This window comes from Dunckerocampus dactyliophorus, chromosome 11, assembly GCF_027744805.1.
Source record: "Dunckerocampus dactyliophorus isolate RoL2022-P2 chromosome 11, RoL_Ddac_1.1, whole genome shotgun sequence".
Classification (NCBI taxonomy): domain Eukaryota; kingdom Metazoa; phylum Chordata; class Actinopteri; order Syngnathiformes; family Syngnathidae; genus Dunckerocampus; species Dunckerocampus dactyliophorus.
In genome coordinates this window covers 31,190,104-31,211,946 of record NC_072829.1, presented here as the reverse complement: position 1 = coordinate 31,211,946, position 21,843 = coordinate 31,190,104, and the positions used below count along the sequence as shown (strand labels likewise).

The window sequence follows — 21,843 nt, the reverse complement described above, 5'->3', positions numbered from 1 at the left end:
TATTTGTTCCGCTCTATGTTGGAATTTAGAGGGAAATTCTACAGACAAATTCATGGTTGTGCTATGGGCTCACCAGTCTCACCCATAGTGGCGAATCTGTACATGGAAGAGATGGAGAAACAGGCTCTCACATCCTTCTCAGGGACAAAACCAAGGCACTGGTTTAGATACGTGGATGACACCTTTGTCATAATCAAAAAACAAGAAATTCAGTCTTTCACAGATCACATCAATGCGGTGGACACCAATATCAAATTTACTCGCGAGGACACTAAAGAAAACCAACTAGCCTTCTTAGACTGCAAGGTAATTATAGGAAAGGACAGACAGCTACTTACAGAGGTCTTTAGAAAGGCCACACACACTGACCAATACCTGCTTTTTGAATCAAACCATCCACTACAACATAAACTAGGGGTTATTAGGACCCTCCAACATAGAGCGGAACAAATACCAACTAGTGCTGAGGGAAAGAAAAAGGAGACACAACATGTCCAGAGAGCGCTCTCAACCTGTGGGTACCCACGGTGGGCTTTTAACAAATGTCAAAAGAAGAGAGTAGGGAAAGAAACCCAAAAGCCCACAGAAGCAAAAAGGAGAGGAGTGGTAGTCCCTTATGTAGCGGGGGTCTCCGAAAAACTCCAGAGGATCTTATGGCAACACAAAATTCCTACCTATTTCAAACCAGTAAATACCCTGAGACAAAAATTAGTGCATCCTAAAGACAAGGCTCCAAACCAGAAACAGAGCAATGTGGTCTATTCCATCCACTGTAAAGATGAGGAATGCAAAGAGCACTACATTGGGGAAACTAAGCAAATGCTCCAAAAAAGGCTTTATCAACATCGCAGGGACAATGCTAGTGGTCCTCAATCAGCAGTACATCTACACCTGAAAGCTACCAATCACTCTTTTCAGGACAGCGAGGTTAAGATTTTGGCCAAAGAAAACAGATGGTTTGAAAGAGGAGTTAAGGAAGCTATTTTTGTCAAACAACAGAACCCATCATTGAATCGGAATGGTGGTTTGAGGTTTAATTTGGACCCTGTGTTCAGCAGGTTACTGAGACCAAAACCCACAGCTCTTAGTCTTGCAAATGAGGTGAAGGCAGGGCCGAGCCAGAACAATAGATGCTAACAAGCCAGTATCAGAGTCGTTCATACCCAATTCAGGGAGCGACACTTCCCTTTTATCGTAGGTGTGAATAACAGGATAGGATTATACCACTGCTCCGCCCAGGCTTAGTGTAACGAACCAATAGGAGGAGGGTGTTGGCACACCAATTCCGCCCACTCTTACTGTATTTAAGGCCTAAGCTACCAGCACTTATTAGTTTGCTGACGAAGCTCTTCGGATGAGGAGCGAAACGTCCGACACCTTCTACACAGAAGTACAGATGACGTCTCAAGAAGCCTTTTCCTCGATGGACAACTCCTGTACGACTGAGAGCCTACACAGACGTTCGTCTTAAAGGGCTCAACATGTCCTTTTTCGGTGATGATATCATCACTCACACGGTTCTTTTTGCTGCTGTCTTCCTCCTCTTTGGTTTGATGGCTTTCAAACGCAGCGTGAAGGAACTTCTCATTCCAGTTTGCAACTTTTTGTCACACAATTTGCTGCTTCTGCTTCTGAATGCCCCCTGGTGGGACACAAATTATTATAATTATAACAATATATAATAATAATTATATTATTATATAAATTATTCAATTCATTCAAATTAGGGACATGTTTCAGAATGTTTTTTGGAAAATGAGTGAATTTTCCAAAAAATAAAGGAACATTTTAGAACATTTCTGGAAAACTCTGAGGGACATTTTTTAATCAAGTTGGGATTTCCCCCCCAAAAATAAGGGACATTTGAATGAGTTTCTGGAAAACTAGAAATTTCCCCAAAAATGAGGGCCTTTTCTGGACAATGAGAGAACATTTTTTAAAAAAATAAGGATTTTTGTTGGAAAATGAGGGAAGTGTCCTAATAAATGAAGTCATTTCCCCCAAAGGAGGAAATATTCCGAAAATGAAGGATTTCTTTGCACAATGACGAGGGAATTTTCCCAAACATAAGGGACATTTTGTGGGAAATTTTCTAGAAAGTTTTCTGGAAAATTTGTGAAATAAAAACTGCACTTTCTGGGCAATGGGGAAACATGTCCAGAAAATGAGGACATTTTAAATTTAGGGATAAAAAAAAAAGTAAGGAATGTTTTTGGGAAAATTAGGGGAATTTTTTGGTAAATTAGGTAAGTGCATCAAAAATGAGGACATTTTTTGCCCAACGAGGGAAACATTTTCTGGCTGAAGGACTTTCATCAGTAATCCGTCAGGAGCCGTCGGGGTTGATGTGAGCCCCCAAAGGAAAGCATCTTTAAAGTCGGTCCCGTCTTTTAACGCGTCCTCGTGCGACGATTAGTCAAGAGCTTCTCAATTATTTTCTGTCATGCCCCCACCGGGGGACAGAAATGTTTTTGCGTCCCCCCTGATTTGAGATACCACTGAGAAAGCGACATGAACGTACAGTATCGATGCGTAGCGTACAGACTCGATGGAAACGCAGAGCAGTGAATCGAGGAGTCAAACCGCTTGCTGGCTCCCACATGTTCACACGTGTTGGCAGGTCTGCACGGACTCACGCCCCCCCCCCGGATTAGTCCAACTCTTCTCCAGCTTTCCAAAGTGTGGTCAAACGTTGGCGGAGAAGCAGCATTAGCATTCCGAGCCGCAGCTTGGCGTCTTTTGCAAACACACTCAAGCCTTGAGAGTTGTCCTTGCTGCTGAAGGTCAAAGCGTTCCAACCCACCGCGTCTCCGAGGGAGTGGGCTTAGCGCGGCTCAGCGTAGCGTAGCCTAGCGTAGCGCGGGCCACTGAAGTCTGTACGCGACGCTTGAAGAACGAGCAAGAAGCGTCCTCAGAGAGCCCCAAAGACGTCTTTGTGGGGGTGCAGAGCAACAGGGCACCCACGGGGGGCGCTCTGCATGTCACAAGTCAAAAAGACACAAGACTGGTGCAAGCTGTCAATCATCCTTCTGCAGGAGCACACAACGCATTACTGCCCCCCCCCGTGACCACCCTGGGAGACCAGGAGTCAAGTGGAAGGGGGGTCCGCACCTCCTCCTGCTGGCGGGTCGCTAATTGAATCTGATGATCGCACACACACACACGTGACCACATGACTGTGTTCCGTACGAATTTGTTTGTATGTTTGTATGTATGTATGTATGTATGTACTTTATTTATCCCACAGCGGGGAAATTTACTTGTTACAGCAGCAAGACAAGTAAAGAGAACAGTGTAAAGAAAGCATAGTGACTACAACATGGTTCAGGTGGTGCAGGTGTTGTAGAGCCTGACAGCGGTTTCTTTGTCTCCGTGTCTTCTTGTCTTTCTGTCCTGGTGTGGGACAACCGAGCGTCCCGTGTGGGACTTCAACGGGTTCCACTGCATCAATGACATCGCAGCTCAAAAAGAACAAAGAAAACCAAACGTCAAAAAAATGTAATAAGAAATTCACTTCAGGAAAACAAAAGCCTCAAATGGAACGTGTGATTGGTGGAGAGAAGAACTCAGCTGTCAGACAGGAAGTACCTTGTCCAGACAGCAAGTCTCAGTCAGAGAAATGGTTTAGAAAGAAATCATCAAGAATGTGATGCAAGCTTTCTTCATGAGAAAACGCTGAATGATTTTGTGGCGGCTGAAGGACGCCGAGTGTTGAATGTCTTTCATGTCTTCTGTGCCGGCGATGACGACGCCGTTTCACAAGAAACTTTTGCACAAAGCCTGACCCGCTTCGTTCTGTCAAGGGCGTACTCACACTAAGTCACCCCCACCATCACCGCTACCCCCCCTTTACTCCGCCTGGCGCTTCTACGCCGCTCTTTTACTGCAACTTCCCGACATTGTGGATTATTTCCAGTCTTATTTGGAATGATTGTGATTATTCCTTTCATGGCGGCTGTCATTAACGACACGCATTTATTAATGACACGACTTGACAGATGAGACAAAAATGGAAAATGAAGGAAATCTCTGCAAAATGGAGAAATTTTCCAGAGAAAAGCAGAACATAAGATCATTCTTATGTACAATGAGGTGGATTTTAATCAAAGACATTTTTTGAGAGACATTTTAGAAAAATGAGGGACATTTTCAAAATAAAAATTAGAAAATCTTTTGAAAAAATGAGAGCAAATTTCTGGAAAATTAGGGCTCGTTCCAACTCTACCGATGGCGCCGAAGGAGGGGGAGTGTGTTCATGTGCGCACACTCGCCAACCGTGCTGCACTTTAGGAGTGAAGCGGGCTGGGGCGTGGCGTGGTCGGCCTAGTGTGAGTCCGCCTTCAGGCTGCCGTAAATATGAAGCTGTCATCATCCCGTCCTGGTTTCAAAGGTTACGTCGCAACCCACTCGATCTTATGATTGTTGTTGTTGTTACGCTTGTTGTTGTTATTACGATGATTGTTGTTATGTTTGATGAGCACAGCCGCTGCTAATTGTGTCTTTTCATTTCCAAAACCATCCGACAACTTTTGCACTTTGCGACGAGTTGATGAGAGCATCGGCTTTGTCTTGTCACCTTCAAATGACCTCATGTTCCTGACGAGCCTCGAAAGGTGAGAAAAGAAGAGGGGTGGGGTTCAGGGGGTGCTGGAGGCGTGGCCTCGTGGCGGCAGGAGAGCGGTGAGGGGGTGTCATTGGGAGTTGAAGACACATGCCAGCTCGCTGTTTGCTGCGTCGGAGGAGCGCCGTCAAGCCGCATGTTGGTTGTCACATGACCTTTTTGCACATCGCCCTGGAGAATGTTCCTTCTGAATGTTTTGTCATGTCGCCACACGAGAAGCTAATAAAGAGAGTTCACTGTGACTTCAAAGATGTCCAAGCCCCTTTTCTGTTTTGCATTTCGTTCCCTTACTGCACCCAAAATGAATTCACACGTTCATGATTCAACATTCACACAAGTCTGCAGGTTTTACTGAAAATATGATTTATTTTTTAATATATTTTCATCTCATACGCCACAAGTGGCTCATCACTTCCAAACACCGTAGGTGCCAACACAAGTCCCACGTACAGCATGTGCCACCGCGCCACCACTTTTATGCGCTCCCTTTTCTAAGTGCTCTGAGAAGAATGACAGGTACGCTTCATGAACACCTGCACACAAGGACACAAGTCAGTAAAGTTGTCTGACTTGTACAGAATGTGGGGGGGGTACTCCAAAGCTAAGCTGTTTGTCACATATTCACCCCCCCCCCCCCCAAAGATCAGGAGACGACCTTCATGGAGAACGTCTTGAACAGAAGGAGCATACATGTCATGCATGCTGGCACGCGTGGCAAAGACGCCAATAAGGAAATTGGGTGCCGTGTTTGCCCCTCCCTGATGTCTTCATTTTTTGCATGCGCGTCACACTTAAATGTTTCACATCCTTCCATTTTCTACGCTGCCTATGCTATGCTATGCTCACCAAGGGCGCGGGGGTATGCTGGAGCCTATCCCAGCTGACTTTGGGTGAGAGGCGGGGTACTGGTCGCCAGCCAATGGCAGGGCACCTGCTGTGTATTCAAACACCCATTTTACCACCGGCTCCGTTCAGCAGTCTGTCAAGCTGGCAGCCTTCAGCCCAACACCCAAAACGCCTGGTGCAGATTGTGACACCCTGCAAATGTCCGGCCCGCATCCAACCTCCCCGTCCTGACCAAAAGTCTTGAGCGTGTCTTTGCTGCACAAATTCAAAGTCATATTCCCTCCAACAGCCGCTCTCAAGCGTTCCGCTCCAGCTTCCGTCCCAAACACGGCACTGAAAATCTAAGTATTTTCAAGTCACCAGACCGAGTCAGGTCCCGAGTCACTGATGTCAAAGTTGCAGGTCTTTGATGATATTGCCAAGTCGTGTACAAAGTCATCAAAATGGTGATTCAAGTCCAAGTCATGTGACTCGAGTCCACACCTGTAAGAACGCAACCTGCCAACAACGGCCCGGTCAGGAAAGACAAAATGGTCCCAAAGGTCGCTTCCCACATGTTCTGGTATTCCACAGCCGTGACAAAAAAAAAGAACTCCTCCTCCAGCCTCCTGCTGCATTCTTCGTCCAAGGAGGAGAAGGAGCAGGAGTGCTCCCAAGGTTGGCTCGGCCAGGACTTCAAGAACGTAACCCCCGTAGTCTTCTGCACCGTCCATCCATTCATCTGCTCCAAAACACACTTTGTCTCCACACCAGAGTTGGCGGATGTCGGCTGTGTTGCGTCCGTCCTTCGGTGTGGACGACTCAAGTGCAACTTCAACGAGAAGACATTTTAGTCAAAAAAAAAGGACGAAGCGCAAATGAAAAGCTGCTGTGAAAATGAGATGAGGTGCGTGAAAAGGCGACGTGCACGCGTCCACGCGGAAGAAGGTCGTGTCGGAGGCGCTCCAGCCATCATTTCTCTCTACGAGGCGAGTGTTAAGGTGCGGCGTGAGCTTCCTCAAATTGTCACCATTTAGCACCTCAAGGGGGTCCTTTCAGGGCCAAATGAAAGGAGCTCATTCCAGATGCCGCGTTTGCTCTTCTGTGCCATGGAGATCATCATGATCAGCATTCTTCAAGGGAAAATGTCTTTTTACTGCAAGAACACTTTGGAGTGCTGCTGAGGGCAGAGGTGACTGATGTGTGGACGTCTTCTACTCCTTCCAGTTGATGTTGGAGGCCAACAAAGAGGTTGAAGAGAAGCAGAAATAATAAATAAGCTGGGGATTGTTCAAATGAAGATCTCAACTCATTCAATACCAAAAACATGTTTACAAGCCCAACGACGTCTTTTACGTTGTTTTGAGAGGCTTAAAGAGGTGATGGCAACTCCTTCAGAGCAATTTGAAGCCAAACCAACGACCACCAGGGGGCAGAAATGCATCTGATAAGAGCTCAGCAGAGATGAAAGAAACACACTACAGCGAGGACGACGTGGGACGGCGCGGACCAGTGTAGCGTGCAGAAGGTAAACCTTAATGCACACACATGCACACTCACGCGCACACACACTTTTTTAGTCAGGAACTGATATTTTCCTAAACGTACCTACGTTCTATTGCTGGTTACTAAAGAACACAAAAAGGTAGAAACTAACTTGTTGCTTCTGATGAAAGATGAGAGTCTAATGTGTCTTTTGGTAGGTTCCATGTTTCCACAACCACACAACACAATATTCTGGGTGCCTTGAAAGATGAGTCCAAATGGTGTAAAAAGGCCAAAGGTACTGAAGGGGGTGTCTGGGATTGAATGAGTTAAGAAAAGACACGCATTATTTTTGTCTTCAGTGCTTTTTATTACAAGCAGGGAATGAGTGCACACCAAACTGGAATGGAAACACTTTATGAAATTACAAAAACATTACTTACATTACTACAAAACATTACAGTTTAACAGCAACATGTTGCAAATGTGATTCATGGACTGTGACGTTCTTCTGCAGGTCGTCCATCCACGCCAACAAGGACAGGGTTCAGTGTTTTGCTTGACAGAAATGTCTTTTTAGAAAGCAGTGTCATGCTTGTGTGTGTTCTATTACATAAAACGACAACACTTCTCTGTCATGATGCTAATGTTTCAATAGAGAAATACAAGCTGGCAGTTGGTTTTGCATTTGGGGAATACAATATTCCACAATGGTTTAGTACAAATTCCTTTGCAGCGGGCAACAGACAAGTGTGTAAGGTCTCGTCTCCAGTGGAATATGTCTGCAGGCTGTTTACATTGCGTAATTATAGGCTGCAGGCTACGGTGCCCAATTGGGATTTTTGGTTAAAATCAGGTATTTGTTATGGTCCTTCATATTTCCAAACAAATGTGACGTGTCAACGTGAACGCAAGGCGTCCGGGAGGTGACGCGCATCACACGCATTTCCGCGTGGTTACGGAAGTAAACGTCAGGGCAAATGATCCCGCACAGCAGATTAAGAAGAAACAGGGCAAGACTTTGGGCTAATTTGAGTTTGTGGAGAATTCGCTGTCCCGCGGAGCGTGTGTGCGGTAGGAAGCGTGCGCCGCTTCACTGACACTTTGACAAAATGATTTTCGGATACCAAGAAGAGCTTTTGCCTACATGGGTGAGTACCTTTATCAAAGTCTGGGCATGACAGGTGGGATATATGCCACCTGACCGCTCGCATACGAAGCAGGCCCGAGTCGCAGGTGTGATGCTCACACTGACCTGAAAAAAAATCACATACAGGTCACATATGAGCAAAAACATCAGAGTTGACCTGCAGTGTGAACATAGCCGTAGTTTCTGAAAGCGTAGCACTGTCCCAAATCCACTACTGTTGTTGTACACTGACGTCTTCTCTCCTTTTTAATGGCAACTTGCAACCAGTCAAGTTAGCCCCTCCCCTTCAGCTACGTAGCCAAGATGGCGACTATTGAGAGTGTTAAGTGTCCGTCACAGTGCACTCACCATTTCATGTGCTTTGCGGGCAACAATGGACGCATTTTGCCATGCTTCTCAGTGTGAACGCACCCATGCACTCCAGCCACTTAAGTACACTCAGTGTGAGTACGCAAGCGCGTGAACCGAGCGACAGAGAGTGTGTAGTTCTTTTTCTCTCCTTTTTAATTGTGAATTGCAAACACTGGAGTTAGCCCCTCCCCTTCTGCTGCAGACTATTGAGGGTGGTAAGTGTCCCTCCCCATGTAGCGTACTTGTCAGTGTGAAGACTGATGCAGTGCGTGCACCAACTGAGACAGCCACAGAATGTTGTTGTGGACCTGCACATGGCTGCTAGGAGCAGGTTGGTGTTAGCATAACCATACAGGTAAGTAAGCGTATACCACGTTGTCTTACTGTGTAAGGCATAAAGTTAGAGTGCAACTGAAAGGTGGGGGCATAAAAAAGTATATCTAGGGCTGAAGGTTAAAAGTCCCAAGATGCATGTCAGCAAAACAGATGAGCTGTTGAGGTAGTTGGACCCCTAAAAGTTCAACATAATGAGAGACGACGCCACCAAGAGGCGGTACAAGGAAGCGACCACCTACCTGAAGGACAACAGACACACGATGGCCACGCCCACAATAAAAACACCACGCTCTCATCACGTGTCCACCGATCTAAAGAAGGTGATTGGTCCTGCCAGGCGGGCGGCGTGCCGCATCCTCACCGGAACGCCAAAGTGCCAAGCGTCTCCTCGCGTTTGATAGCGTTGCGGGCGATGATCTGCTCCACGGCGATGTAGGTCCCCGCCACGAAGCCCACCAGACCCACCAGGCTGATGATGAAGTTCTTGGCCAGCACCGGCGGAGACAGACCCTCGGTGTGGAGCGCCAGGATCTGCAGGATGGGCGGGAAGATGAGCGCCAGGAAGCTGCTGCTGACCGAGCCCACCAGCGAGATCACCAGGTCCAACTCCGGTACGAGGATGGCCAGAGCGCCTGGTTGAGGACACAGAAAGAATACGACCATCAAACACCGGCTAGTATTTCTTGAGACTTGGTATTTGGGAAATGGAACATTTTTGCTTTTCACGCACATTACAAGAGTTTTAGAACAACACTGGTAGACCAAATGAAAGCAAAGTACTCAAGTTCACACTTATGCTCTCCAAATACTAAGTCTAGGTACACAAGTGAACACTTATACACTCAAAAGACAAAGTGTAAGTATGCAAGTGCACAAACTGAAGCACTAAAAATACTGAATGTAAGGACACAAGTGCACCCTTATGCACTCAAAAGACAGAGTGTAAATACACAAGTGCACACAGATGCACTTAAAAGACAAATTGTAAGTACACAAGTGCACACTTATGCACTCAAAAGACAAAGTGTAAGTACGCAAGTGCAAACTCATGAAATCAAGAGAGTAAGTGAAAGTACACAAGTGCACACCTGCACACAGCCCTCGTCTCCAAGGGCACACGTCTGCCAGTACACTTCCTACGTACACTGAGTACTTAATTCCTGAGTGCACAACTTTTGACAGTGTGGTGCCGTCCCAACTCCATTACTGTTGTTGCACACTTAATCTTCTTCTCTCCTTTTTAATGGTGAATTGCAACCACTGGAGTGAGCCCCTTCCCTTCTGCTAACTGTAAGTGTGTAAGTGTGACAGTAACAGATTTGGGACAGCACTACACTGTCAACATACTTACTTACTGAAGTGCACTGACGGAAGTATTCCATCGTCTAAATTTCAACATACAGTAACTGCTTCAGCTGCCAGGGACCGTGCTCACCATCGCCTGTGTGTGTGTGTGTGTGTGTGTGTGTGTGTGTGCCATACTTGGAGAGCACACACACACTGGCTGTCTTGGTCTATTAGCGTTTTCTGTGCGTTGAGGAGACGAGACAAGTTGTGTGTTCTTATTCAGTGCGTACGTGTGACGGCCATTACCAGAGGCTGACAAAAGAGCCTTTGAACATAATCAATGGCGTGTCAAATTAACCTCCGGGCCAACGCCAAGGTCGACTTTCAAGTGACAAGTGCGCACTCGGGAGTAAACCTGTCACTTCGGCTGTCAAAGGCTGCTCTTCAAAGTACGTTTAAAGCTTTCCCAGCCGTCAAAGGAGGCGGGCACGGCCGTGGAAAGAGCTCATGGGGAGCGGGGACGGAGGGGGCGGGGCCTACCTAAGCAGAGTGCTGAGCTTTCAAGTCAAAAGCACAAGAGTGCGGCTAAAAAGGCCGGGCCGTGTTCCCCCCGGGGCCAGGCCCAGGCGCGGATCATCAAGCGTCTTCAAACGGCTGCAGCAGAACAGCACAAGCACACTAATTTGGCGGCGCAACAACCTTTGATCCGCAGAAACAAAGAGAAAACTCTCCAATTTGCTGCCATCTTCACGCTAGGAAAGACGTGCCCTCAGAGGACGCTGGAGAAGAGCAACACGCTAATGGCCGCACCACGTTGTGTAAAAATGACAAGCTTTTAAGTTGACGATTTGGATCTCTCCAGCTAAGTGTGCAGTGAAAATGTTTTGTAACATGTTTTTTTTTTTTAAATCTCCACCACAGAACACACTTCTTACTTCCTACTTCATGCTTGCATCAGAAGGTTGTCATTAAAAGCATGTTTTCACAGCTGCATGCACATCAAAATCAGGTGACAAAATGAGCACCCACTGCTCGTTGAGAAGAGCAATTTGTGCTTTCATGTTAGAACAGGTGTGTCCAAAGTGCAGCCCAGGGCCCGTTTGTGGCACGCAGCGGTTTTATTCTATTGTAACAGTATAATTTCACAAAAAAATAAAATAAATAAATAAATAAAAATAGAAATAGAATTTTACAAAAATAAAAATAAAATATTAATACAGAAAAAATTGTAATTTAGCAAGAAAAGGTCATAATTTTACAAGAATAATGTTGTAAAATGATGAGGAAAAAATGACATTGTTTTAGTAGCATAGAGTTGAAATATTAAATAAAAAAGATCTTTTCTTCTTAGGTTGAAATATTATAAGAAAAACAAAGTTTGAATGTTACGAGAATAAAGTAAAAATATTATGGGAATAAAGTCAGAATTATAAGAAGAAAATTTACAAGAAAAGTGTTGAAATAGTTCTAGTATATAAGATTATGAGAATAAACTTGTAATATGACGAAAAGTATGCCATTTTAGTAGCATAAAGCTAAAACATAAGAAATGACTTTTTTAAAGTCTGAATTTTATGAGAAATAAACAAAACAAAATAAAAGTTGTAAGATTTTCTTTATTAAATATATTCACTATGTGGCCCTCATGGGAAAAACCTTTGGACACCCCCGGTCTACTTCACGTGTGGATCAGATGATTGTCAAAGTTTTCACAGCAAAATCAGGTGTTGATATTGGCACCCGCTGCTCGTTGAGAAGAGCGCTACATTCTTTGCTGTTAGTCCAGTTAGTGTCCAACAAGACCAGAAGAGTTGCTTTTTTCAGACATAACAGGAGGGGTCTGAATACTCGCTTAACATAAGCGCTAATTTGGCAACAAGGATCCCGCCACTTCCATGCTAAACGTCCCTTACTTTTAATGTGTGAAAGGGAAATCAATCCACCTCTGTGCCGAACCCAAAAAATCCGATTATGAATCCATGTGCTGTAACACCCCCGAAATCAGCCATCAAAGCACGGATGGCGATTTGAATGTCCAACTCTTGGATGACATTCATTTCTGTCACTTTACGTCCCAGTTAAACTTTGTTTGCTGTGTTTTTATAAAAGACTTTGCTTTAAAACCGTTTCATTGCTCCTGGGGGAACATCATTCAATGGGCCACACATGGCTGACAAAATGATGACAAAGATCAACAGCAGCCACAATCTGCTGCCAAGTCAAAAAGTCAGGTTGTTTTACAGGTGTTTTATAGACCACCATTACTCAAAAGCAAGATGCGCCCGTATAAACGCCAGGGGGGTGCTGGACCACTACTCCCACCACCTTACAACTGCCACTGCACAGCCAATTTCCAATGAGTGGCGGTCCTACAAGCCAGAATGTGCTCATCATCACAAACATTTAAACCACTTGAAATCAATTTCCCTGCCAAAACACACCTTTTTTAGCTGGGCAATAGGCTGGAAAAGCAGAAGATGAATGGGTTCAAATATGCCTGGGATAGAACCGCACCAAGGACTTGAAATATCACCAGCAAGAAAAGCATAATTTGCATATTAACTCGTGGCACATTAAATGTCAAAAGAACAACAAAGTCAAGAAATACCCAAGTATTTTGTTGTTTGGTTGGTGGGCTGAGAACACGCACACACGCACGCACGCACGCGCGCGCGTGCACACACACGCACACACACACACACACAAAACACTTACCTAAATGGGAGATGAGGCAAGTTAGATTATTGCAAGGTTAAAGGTGTCAAGTGTGGAAAAGGCAGCATGTCTTCACTTACGTGCCTAGCGGCCGTAATTAAAGGTCTCGTCAAAGATTTCTGAAAACACTTGATCTGCTGTGATATTTAGTAAATCCCATTGAGATGACTGTGCTCAGCGTAGAGGATGACTCATTCAGCAGCGCCACAGCGTCTTGACAAAAGACTCATTCATTCTCCCACAGAAACATCTGCACACCTGATCTCCTGCAGCCTTCAATTACTGGTAACCAAGGGCTGGAAGGGGTAGGGAACCTATGGCTCGGGAGCCTGTAGGCCTGTTGAGTGCGTCTGGCTCTCAGACATGTCTTAACACAATAAAATGGATTTATTAAATCGCTGACATCTTAAAGTAAAACTAACCTGTTAGCATCAACACACCACAAGTGAGGGAACAATAAAGGACAGCCTCAGAGACAAGGAAGTGCCTTCAACAATGAAACCATTACTTTCAAGTTCACTATGGGGGGGTCCTCAGGCAGGTGGTGTCAATTTCCTCTATGGAGAAAAAGCTGCAGTCATCAGCAGGGGACCTTCTTAGGTGGGATCAAAGATTGTTGAGGAGGTTTTTAGTCAAGCACGTTCTATTCAGAGCCGGTCTATCTTCTTCGCTTCCCAGGTCGCTCGGTCACTCGGGGATCAGCTTTCATCGGGCACACCCAAGGTGAGCTGAACAGCCTCACAGCAGACGGTAGCTCATTAGTAATGGGCAGTGGGGGGTGGCGGTGAGGGTGGGCTGCATAATTCCTGCTTCCCTGTAGATGCCCAACCACCGTCTACGTATGCTAATGCTAGCTAGCCTGGGGTGCACACGCTCAGCATGAAGCCAGCTCAGCAGCAAGTGGAAGAAACTAGTTTGTGGAAAGGAAAGTAAAATGCATTCGGCTGTTAGCTCTTCCTCATGTCAGCTGCAGCAGAGCAGCAAACATGGAAGCCAAAGGATTCAATGCTCCTCTGTCATATTTAATCAAAGATATCCCAGACTTTAAATCCCTTCCTTTGTATAAACACGTTGAGAAAATATGGCTCAACAAGGTTCCAGCGATACAAACTATTCCTTTTTTAGCATGACGATCAACACTTCTTCCTCCATCTCCCCGTCTCCCAGCGAGCCTCGCATGCAGGGCCGAGTTGGCTCAACAGCCCTGGTTCTACCCCCTGATGGGCAACACCACTACCGAGCCTCGCCGGTGGCATCTATCATTCACATCACTGTGGGAAGACATCACTGAGTGAAAACTATGTAATACACAAGACACGCCTACGTGTGGCGCTGTGAACAGGCACGCAGACGGAACCATGTGGCACTCCACACCATAGAAGAAAGAACGCATGCGCATCAGTCGTCTTCAGCTTTCCAAGGCACATTAGACTTATGAGAAGTGGAATTACTTCTGGGAGTCATGATGCAGTAGAAGACAACAAAATATCAGGAGACTGTCGACTGAGGTGAGTCATGTCCGTCGAAATATTCAGATATTATGTTAGCTTGTCATGAAGCGTACTTCTGGTCACGTGACAGTGACGAGGCGGCGGTGGGTCGGTGACGTCATCGTTCTCGTATTGCCTGTCTACACGGAAGCGGCTGTTTTCAGATTTTCCCACTCTGGAAACCGTTTTCCAAATATACCGTTTCACCCACAGTGCCGTTCCCGTGTGGTTGAGAGGCTGAAACAATAAAATACTTTGAGTTTTCACCGGAAAAGTTTTCCGTGTGGATACCCCTATGTCTCTCATCTGGCCTGGGAACACCTTGGTGGAGCTGGACGAGAGGGAAGTTTGGGCTTCCCTGCTTAGGCTGCTGCCCCCGCCACCCAACCTTTATGGGAAGATGCATGGATGGGTTGTCTATTAACTCTTCAATCGCAGACATTTTTCAAAATTCAACCCCTCCAGTAGTGGCCATTTTAAACCATTTTGACTGATCTTTCAAGGCACACTGAATATTGTGTTGTATGGCGATACAGTATAAACCTGAACCTACCAAAACAAAGACTAGACTCTTGTCTTTCATCAGAAAAAAAACAACTTTGTTTGTACCTTTTCCATTCTTCAGTAATCAGCAGTAGAACATAGGTAAGTTTCAGGAAAATATCAGTTCCCAGCTAGAAGGGAAAAAAGCAGCTTTTTGTGAAAAGGCACATTTTAAACATAACTTTCACTTTGACACAAATATTTGTTGCTTTTGTGACAGATGAAATATCTAAACAACTATACCAACATAACACAAAAAACATCAAAATAACAATTTATTTACAAACATAACACATCAACTATTTACAATTTTCACATTTGGAACTAAACTGTGTGTGTGCACACGTGTGTGCGTGCGCATTCGTTAAAATTTCCCTACAATGCGTAACCTTCTGCACGCTCTGACTTCCTCCTTGCTGTCGCATGTTTTGATACATGCAAAAGATCCATGCTCTTATCAAATGCACTTTTTATGGCTTAAATCTGCTTGAAAAGTCACCTCTCTTATTGTACACTTGCATCATCACCTCTTTTTGCCTCTCGTGCAAAAAAACGTAAAAATCGTACAAATACGTCCTTGGGAGCGAACGTTTAAAAAAAAGGTATAATTATGTCTTTGGTATTGAATGAGCTCACTTATATTCAGAAAGCCCTCCTTCAACTCTGCTTCTGCATCTCCCATGACAAACGACAGAAACACCAGTGGAAGTTTCGTTAAAGCAGAACAAGACAATGAAGAATAATAAAAACAGTGTGATTTCTTTCAAACTTTAGCACATGGCCCTGAACATGTGTGTAATTACCCAGACTCACTATATGAACTCTAAGCAAGAAATTGGTGAGTCACATTTTTTCCAGAGACTTCCTGCCCAAGGAAGTCAAGGAATCCACATCAAACTTCAGAGCTACAAACGCATATACACACTGTTTGCAACAATTATATTTGTTAATATGCAATCAAAAAAGTGTAAGGTGAGCGGCACCAAGAAGGTACACCGCTGTTCAATTCATCGTGTCCAACGGTTGTTTGAAGGGGCAAAGCTATGATAACAGCACAAGTCATTACAACTTCTCCCTGCGGGTGTATGTGAGGATTAATTCAACCAGTTTGTTCACGGAGCAGAATCAATTTGCACTGAGATGTTTGCTTATTTCATTTCATTCAATCCCTTTCAGGCAACGTAGGCGCTGGTTCTCAGAGCGAGTGAAGTTTTTGTCACAAAGTGATTGCCTCAACACTCTAGGAAGCTCACGAGGCTTCAGATTGAATCCTTCAACATTATTTCCACGTGTCTTGCTGTACCGTCAGGGTTGTTAGAACCGCTTTCTTGCTACAATGATTGCTCACATGAAACACTTCTACCACTGATTACCCAACCGAGGACACACTGGGAGAAGACAATTAGAGGCTGGATTTACACCACACGGGCCTCTTTCATATGCAGATAAAGATAAAATAGGAATGAGATCTACCAATGTGACTCCTAAGACTTTTGAAATAATAGGATTATTATTTATAAGCGATGGGGGTAAATCCAAAGATCCAAAGCAGGGATATTGACATTGGGAAATGACATATACCTTGGGCGTGTGAACACATTATTACACTCTCATCAGTACAAATACACCAAATTGGAAAACAGAAGCGCCCATCAGAAGAGACCAAGAGCTCAAATGACATGTTGAGTAAAAATGAGAACATGGCTGTCCATATGGTAGTTTTAGCAGCGCGTGCAGATGGAGCATATAACACAGCTAATAACTGCTATCTCGCCAGGAACAGCTGCCAACATTTCATACGCCATCATAACGAGCACCAGCAGAAAGGACGAACAATGTTGCGCAAACACATGTCCCGGTCGCAAAAAGATCAGCATGTCAAGAACAGAGGACTGTTTACCTCGTGATGCAAACACAATTGTGGCTTATGATTGCTCCAAATTATACTGTATGGCTGCGAGCAGAAGGATGATAAAGATGTTTGCCACTTGTTTTGTCTGCTTTCATGAATAAATCCATATAAATCTCTTTTGAAACGAGGATTTTGAAATAATTGACACACACCTTGGGAAAAACAGAACGCAGTCGACGGAGCGAGTAATCAAGATTCCTGGAAAAGATGGAAAACTTCGCATCAGATTAGAGTGGAAACGCAATCATTTGTACACACAATCCAACGTCAGGAACATTGTTTGTATTATCTAGAGCAGTTATGTGCAAAGGTCAGGCCAGCCATTATAGACAACCAAAAAAGTTTTATTTTGAAAATGGGATGCATCCGCCTGTGCCCCTGCACATGTCAAAACACTTGTGATATAGTATACAAAATAAGCCTACAAGCTCGTTAAAATGAGTAAACAAACTAATGTCATTGGAGAGCCGTGCACAAACAACTGTCTCTGCTTTTAAAAGAGCTCCAGCACTTCTTCCCAAACACAAAACACCCTGAAGTCAGCTTTGAAATGGACTCATCACCCATATGTGAACCAACCAGGTGAGCCAACCCAGTCCGTGCTTGAAGAAGATCAGCTGCTGGAAATTGCAGATGAATGATCACCCGCCATGCTCCGCCGGGTCGATAGACTGTTACACGGGAACCAGAGTAGATGTGTAAGCATGGATGTGTGTGCACGCAGCCGATGACGGAGCCACTCCCATCACATTTACATACCTCTGAAATGACCACGGTCCTCCCCTTAAGCCATAAAATTGAGAGGTTTGCACCCTTGTCTCGGTACGGTCCATCCTTTCTCTTTTGTGCGGACCATGTGTTTATTAAGTTGTGTATCTCTCTACTGTTGTCCTGAAATGCCGCCCGTGGCCCACAACGCATTACGCAATCACGTGCAAGTGTCACAAGATTTCGTCTTTGGGGCATGATCCAAGATGGCGGCGTAAACAAACTGGAGGGAATTTTAGATGCTGAACAAGCGGGCAAATGCAAGCCAAGGCAAAATGTTTGCAAAAATGTTGGATATTAACCAAAAAACGCGCTAACCAGGGCGGATGTTAACCACTCTACTGTATTTTTCCTTTTTTTTACACCTCATATTTGCTTCCAAATGCTGGTACTATGTGGAAATTCATAAAGGGAAGATTTGATGACCTTAATGAGTGCTCATGTGCATTTTTGTTTGTTGGATTTGAGCACAACCTCAAGTTAATTCATGCTAGCAAACAGCGACATATAATCTTCTCTCTCATGTGCATATTTGTTCACTACACAACCTCTCTGAAAAACAAGTCCAGGCTGGTACTGGTGGATGGTGGGTCTGTATTCATTTACTGCTTTTCATTTGATGTTGTTCCTGTCTTAGTTTTACACAATACATCATAAATTAGCTCAATTAGATGGCTGTAATGTTGGTGCTGTGCTTATTTACATCCATTCTGGTCTTCAGTCATGCTAAGCTATGGAGCATGAGCGACAATCGTTACGCCGGCAGCCCAGGCTCTCGCGTTGTCTAAGAGACTCAAGCGGATGCTAGTCTTGTGTCTACAATCCATTCATCGAAGGATTTATGGTTGATTGTTCTCCATCCAGGAGGCTGCTACCGATGCAGCCATATCTCTTGCTTGTCAAACTGTATATCAGGTCGCATCGGTTTATCCTTCACAACCCTACTGTCGACAATGCTTATGCAAACATCAGCCCCTTTCACGGCGCCAATTAACGTTGGGAATCTTTGCTGTTCGACACAGAACAGGCAGTGGAAATCCACAACAAATGTGCCAGCTTCCGAGGTATAGCATCACAGGCGTACCAGAGGCGGGTGTGTGAAAGCCAATAATGGAAAGCTGAAATGCGAGTGTCAAGTTTCACACTAGAGACTCAATTCTTCCTCGATTGTTGAAAGCCATTGTTGCTGTCTAACAGGTTTACAGTACACAGTACAAAGTACACCAGATGCTGGAATTGATACCAGAGTGGAACCGAAGCAGCATTTTTCAGTCCAATCTCGACTTTCACAAACACTATGGCGACATAGGAAGAAAATAGCAATTTTATCATTCTGCCAATGCTTCTAGTGGCCTGAGTGTTTAGTTGGAAGGTCAGAAGCAAAAGGAGACTTTCATACGCAAGACTATAATTGACAGCTCAGTATATTGAACTGCCAATCAACCCATGAAGCATTTCTAAAAAAAAAAAATGTTATCACAAAAGCTTTTTAGCAGCCCTGTCATCTGCTGGAATATGTGGAGCTGGCATTCAGTGGATGGAAAAACCAAAAACAAAAATGTCAGAAAATTGCTGGCTGCCGCTGAAAGCATCAATGTTGGCTTTTGGTGAGGATTTGGTTATTCATGGACACTTGACAGCAATTGGACTAAATACGACATGTTCTTTGTCAGCAATCATGCTCTTGGACAAGAGTCGGACACGATGCGACCACATGATGGCTGCTCAGATGCCAGGACTGATATCAGCGCTGTTCTGAAGACAACCATGCAAGTCCACTTTATGCCAACTTTTTGACAAAACAAGTCTCCTGCTTTTACTGCGCGCATGGCAAAACAACCAATAAATTCTTTTAATGTCAAATTACGCCATGTTTTCATCTTCGTCGGCCGCCCATCAAATACGTACGTACGTTCATTTTGTTCACTCGCAACACAGTGAAGAAAAAACCTGACCATCATTCATTTTATCCATGCAGTCTGACTGAAGAAAATCATCAACAATCGACCACAATCACGACATAGATCAGGACACTAATTGCTTTCCCATCGTTATGAACAGCTGCTTTTAAGACACACACAGGAACAATACAGCAACAACATAACCTCTGACAATAAGCCATTCTTTATTCATCTCACCAGCAAAAATGTCCACAAGATCAAACTATACACTTACTTTGATCATTAGCAATAAGTCACTGGTTAATCTACAACCTACATTTATTTGTGTGTTACATAAAGCAGGGGTGTCCAAGCGTTTCCCACATACTGTAGTGAAAAATGAAAAGATGCAACTCTGCCACTCTGATATTTTGTAAAGCAACATGTGTACATATGCTAACAAGTTATATGCCGTATTTTCTGACACTTGGTTCACAGGTTGGTGGGTCCTGCGACTTACACTCCAGAACAACTTATATATGTTCCTGGATTGCTTCGTGATCCACTCCCAGCGATCCTTTCCTTCCATCTTTAATAATGAACAAGTATTGACATCCTTGGGTAATAAACAAAAAAACCTTCATGTGACAAACTCGGTTTTCATTGGACAGCAAGGATATGTAAAGACAATTTGTCTACCATCATTTATACAGGAGGTGTCGTGACAGAGCTTTGATGCCCTGCCCCTTGTCATTACAGTCAACGTATCCTTGAGAAGGACACCAATGTCCCAGTGTGTCATCACTGAGAATTTCCCCCCAGTGGGACAATAAAAAGTGATAATTTTCGGAGCTCTCGATTCTTTTTAGTTCGGCCTGCGACAGGCTATCGCTCATGGAGCACCTAAAGATTCAAGAGAGTTTTATTGTCATGTGCATGGTAAAACAGCAGTTATACTATGCAATGAAAATCTTATTCTGTTCATTCTCCCAACAAAAAAAAGAAAACACAAGAAAGAATAAGAACATAAGAAACATAAACACATAAACATATATACCAATAAATTAAGCAACAAAAACAGAAGAGACATTAATACAATAAATAATACAAATAAATAACACCCTCTCCACCTCAGTCTCATCAATAAACAGGGGTCTATGCGGCTTCTTTTCCCTTGTTCTTGGGTCGATGATCATCTCTTTAGTCTTATCTGTATTGAGAAGGAGATTGTTATCACGACACCAAGCTATGAGGTCCGCCACCTCTCTTCTGTATGATGTTTCAACACCACCTGTGATCAGGCCGATGACTGTAATGTCATCTGCAAATTTAATGATGCTGGTGTTGTTCTGGGAGGACACGCAATCGTAGGTGAAGAGCGTGTAGAGGAGCGGACTCAGCACACACCCCTGTGGGGTCCCAGTGCTCACAATTCTTGAGCTGGATGTGCGATTGTGGACTCTGACTGACTGGGGCCTGCCTGTTAGAAAGTTAAACACCCAGTTACAGAGGGAGGGAGACAGGCCAAGTGTGAGGAGCTTATTTGTGAGCCTATCGATATGATTAGACATGTTCTATGTCACACAACAAGCACATTCAACTGAAAAAAGTACATTGAAGAGGAGGACAAAGCTCCAGTAACACGCTGCAGAGAGGCCACTGGAGGACACTTCATATCCACACTGAACATGACTGGGGAAATGAGGACGAGCGTCCTTTACGTCCCACTAATCTGTTTGCCCATAAGAGCCTTCCAAAAGAGGCATCACGGAATAAACAGAAAGAACACTTCCATTCATGACAGTCTACTGGACCATATTTCATTTATTCGTCTTTGCTGTTTTTTAAGGTATGGCGCAGGATCACATGTCATAAATAATGTATTTCACAATTCAGAAAGTCGCAGATAAAATGTGATTGAAATAAGCTTTCTTCCTCTACGGAGTGCGTACTGTCTGAAGAGGAACATTTCAATTTTCATTCAACTTATCCATCTGCCGGTTCTGTCACAGTCTTGACATGATGTACTGTCAAAGGAAGACAGTGTGGTATTAGCATATTCAAAATGACAGTAGCAGAGAAACATGCTCAATCTTGTTGTCACGCAGTGCAGGACCTGGAAAGCGTCCACAGTTGATTGCGTGCAGAGGTGGTGTGTCAAAAGGAAAATATCTCCAAGCCACAATCAAACGTCCCAATGGTCTTGCGTTTATAGGGCAGCCTTTATGTTTCAAATGTGTGATTGTTCAATGCAAATACAACACATCAATATCATCACAGAAGACAAGGACTGGAGCTGGGAGGAGGAGGTTGACCTTCCCGCCCAGAAAGATGTCCAAGATGAAGACAAGCATCACCTGGCCGAATGCAGCTTCCTGGGTCGCGCTGCTTTTAGCTCGGCTCACACACACAGCGGACTGCGCTTTGGATGTTCGGGAGCCAGAGGCTGCCCTTCAAATATAAAGACTTGTGCCTTCATA

At 44.5% G+C, this 21,843-nt stretch overlaps 1 protein-coding gene across 2 annotated transcripts in view; it reads right to left on the bottom strand.

The window, feature by feature from the left end:
* Positions 1-7,293: 7,293 nt before the first annotated feature.
* Positions 7,294-21,843, bottom strand: part of slc36a1 (solute carrier family 36 member 1) — a 44,681-nt gene continuing 30,131 nt past the window's right edge. Inside the window, exon 12 of one of the 2 annotated variants that reach the window (XM_054791846.1) lies at positions 7,294-9,400. In XM_054791846.1, coding sequence (XP_054647821.1) covers positions 9,126-9,400 — 275 coding nt within the window. In that variant the 3' untranslated portion in view covers positions 7,294-9,125. Of the gene's footprint in view, positions 9,401-11,449; positions 21,391-21,843 lie in introns of those variants that run through there. The other variant, XM_054791847.1, reaches the window with a different exon arrangement.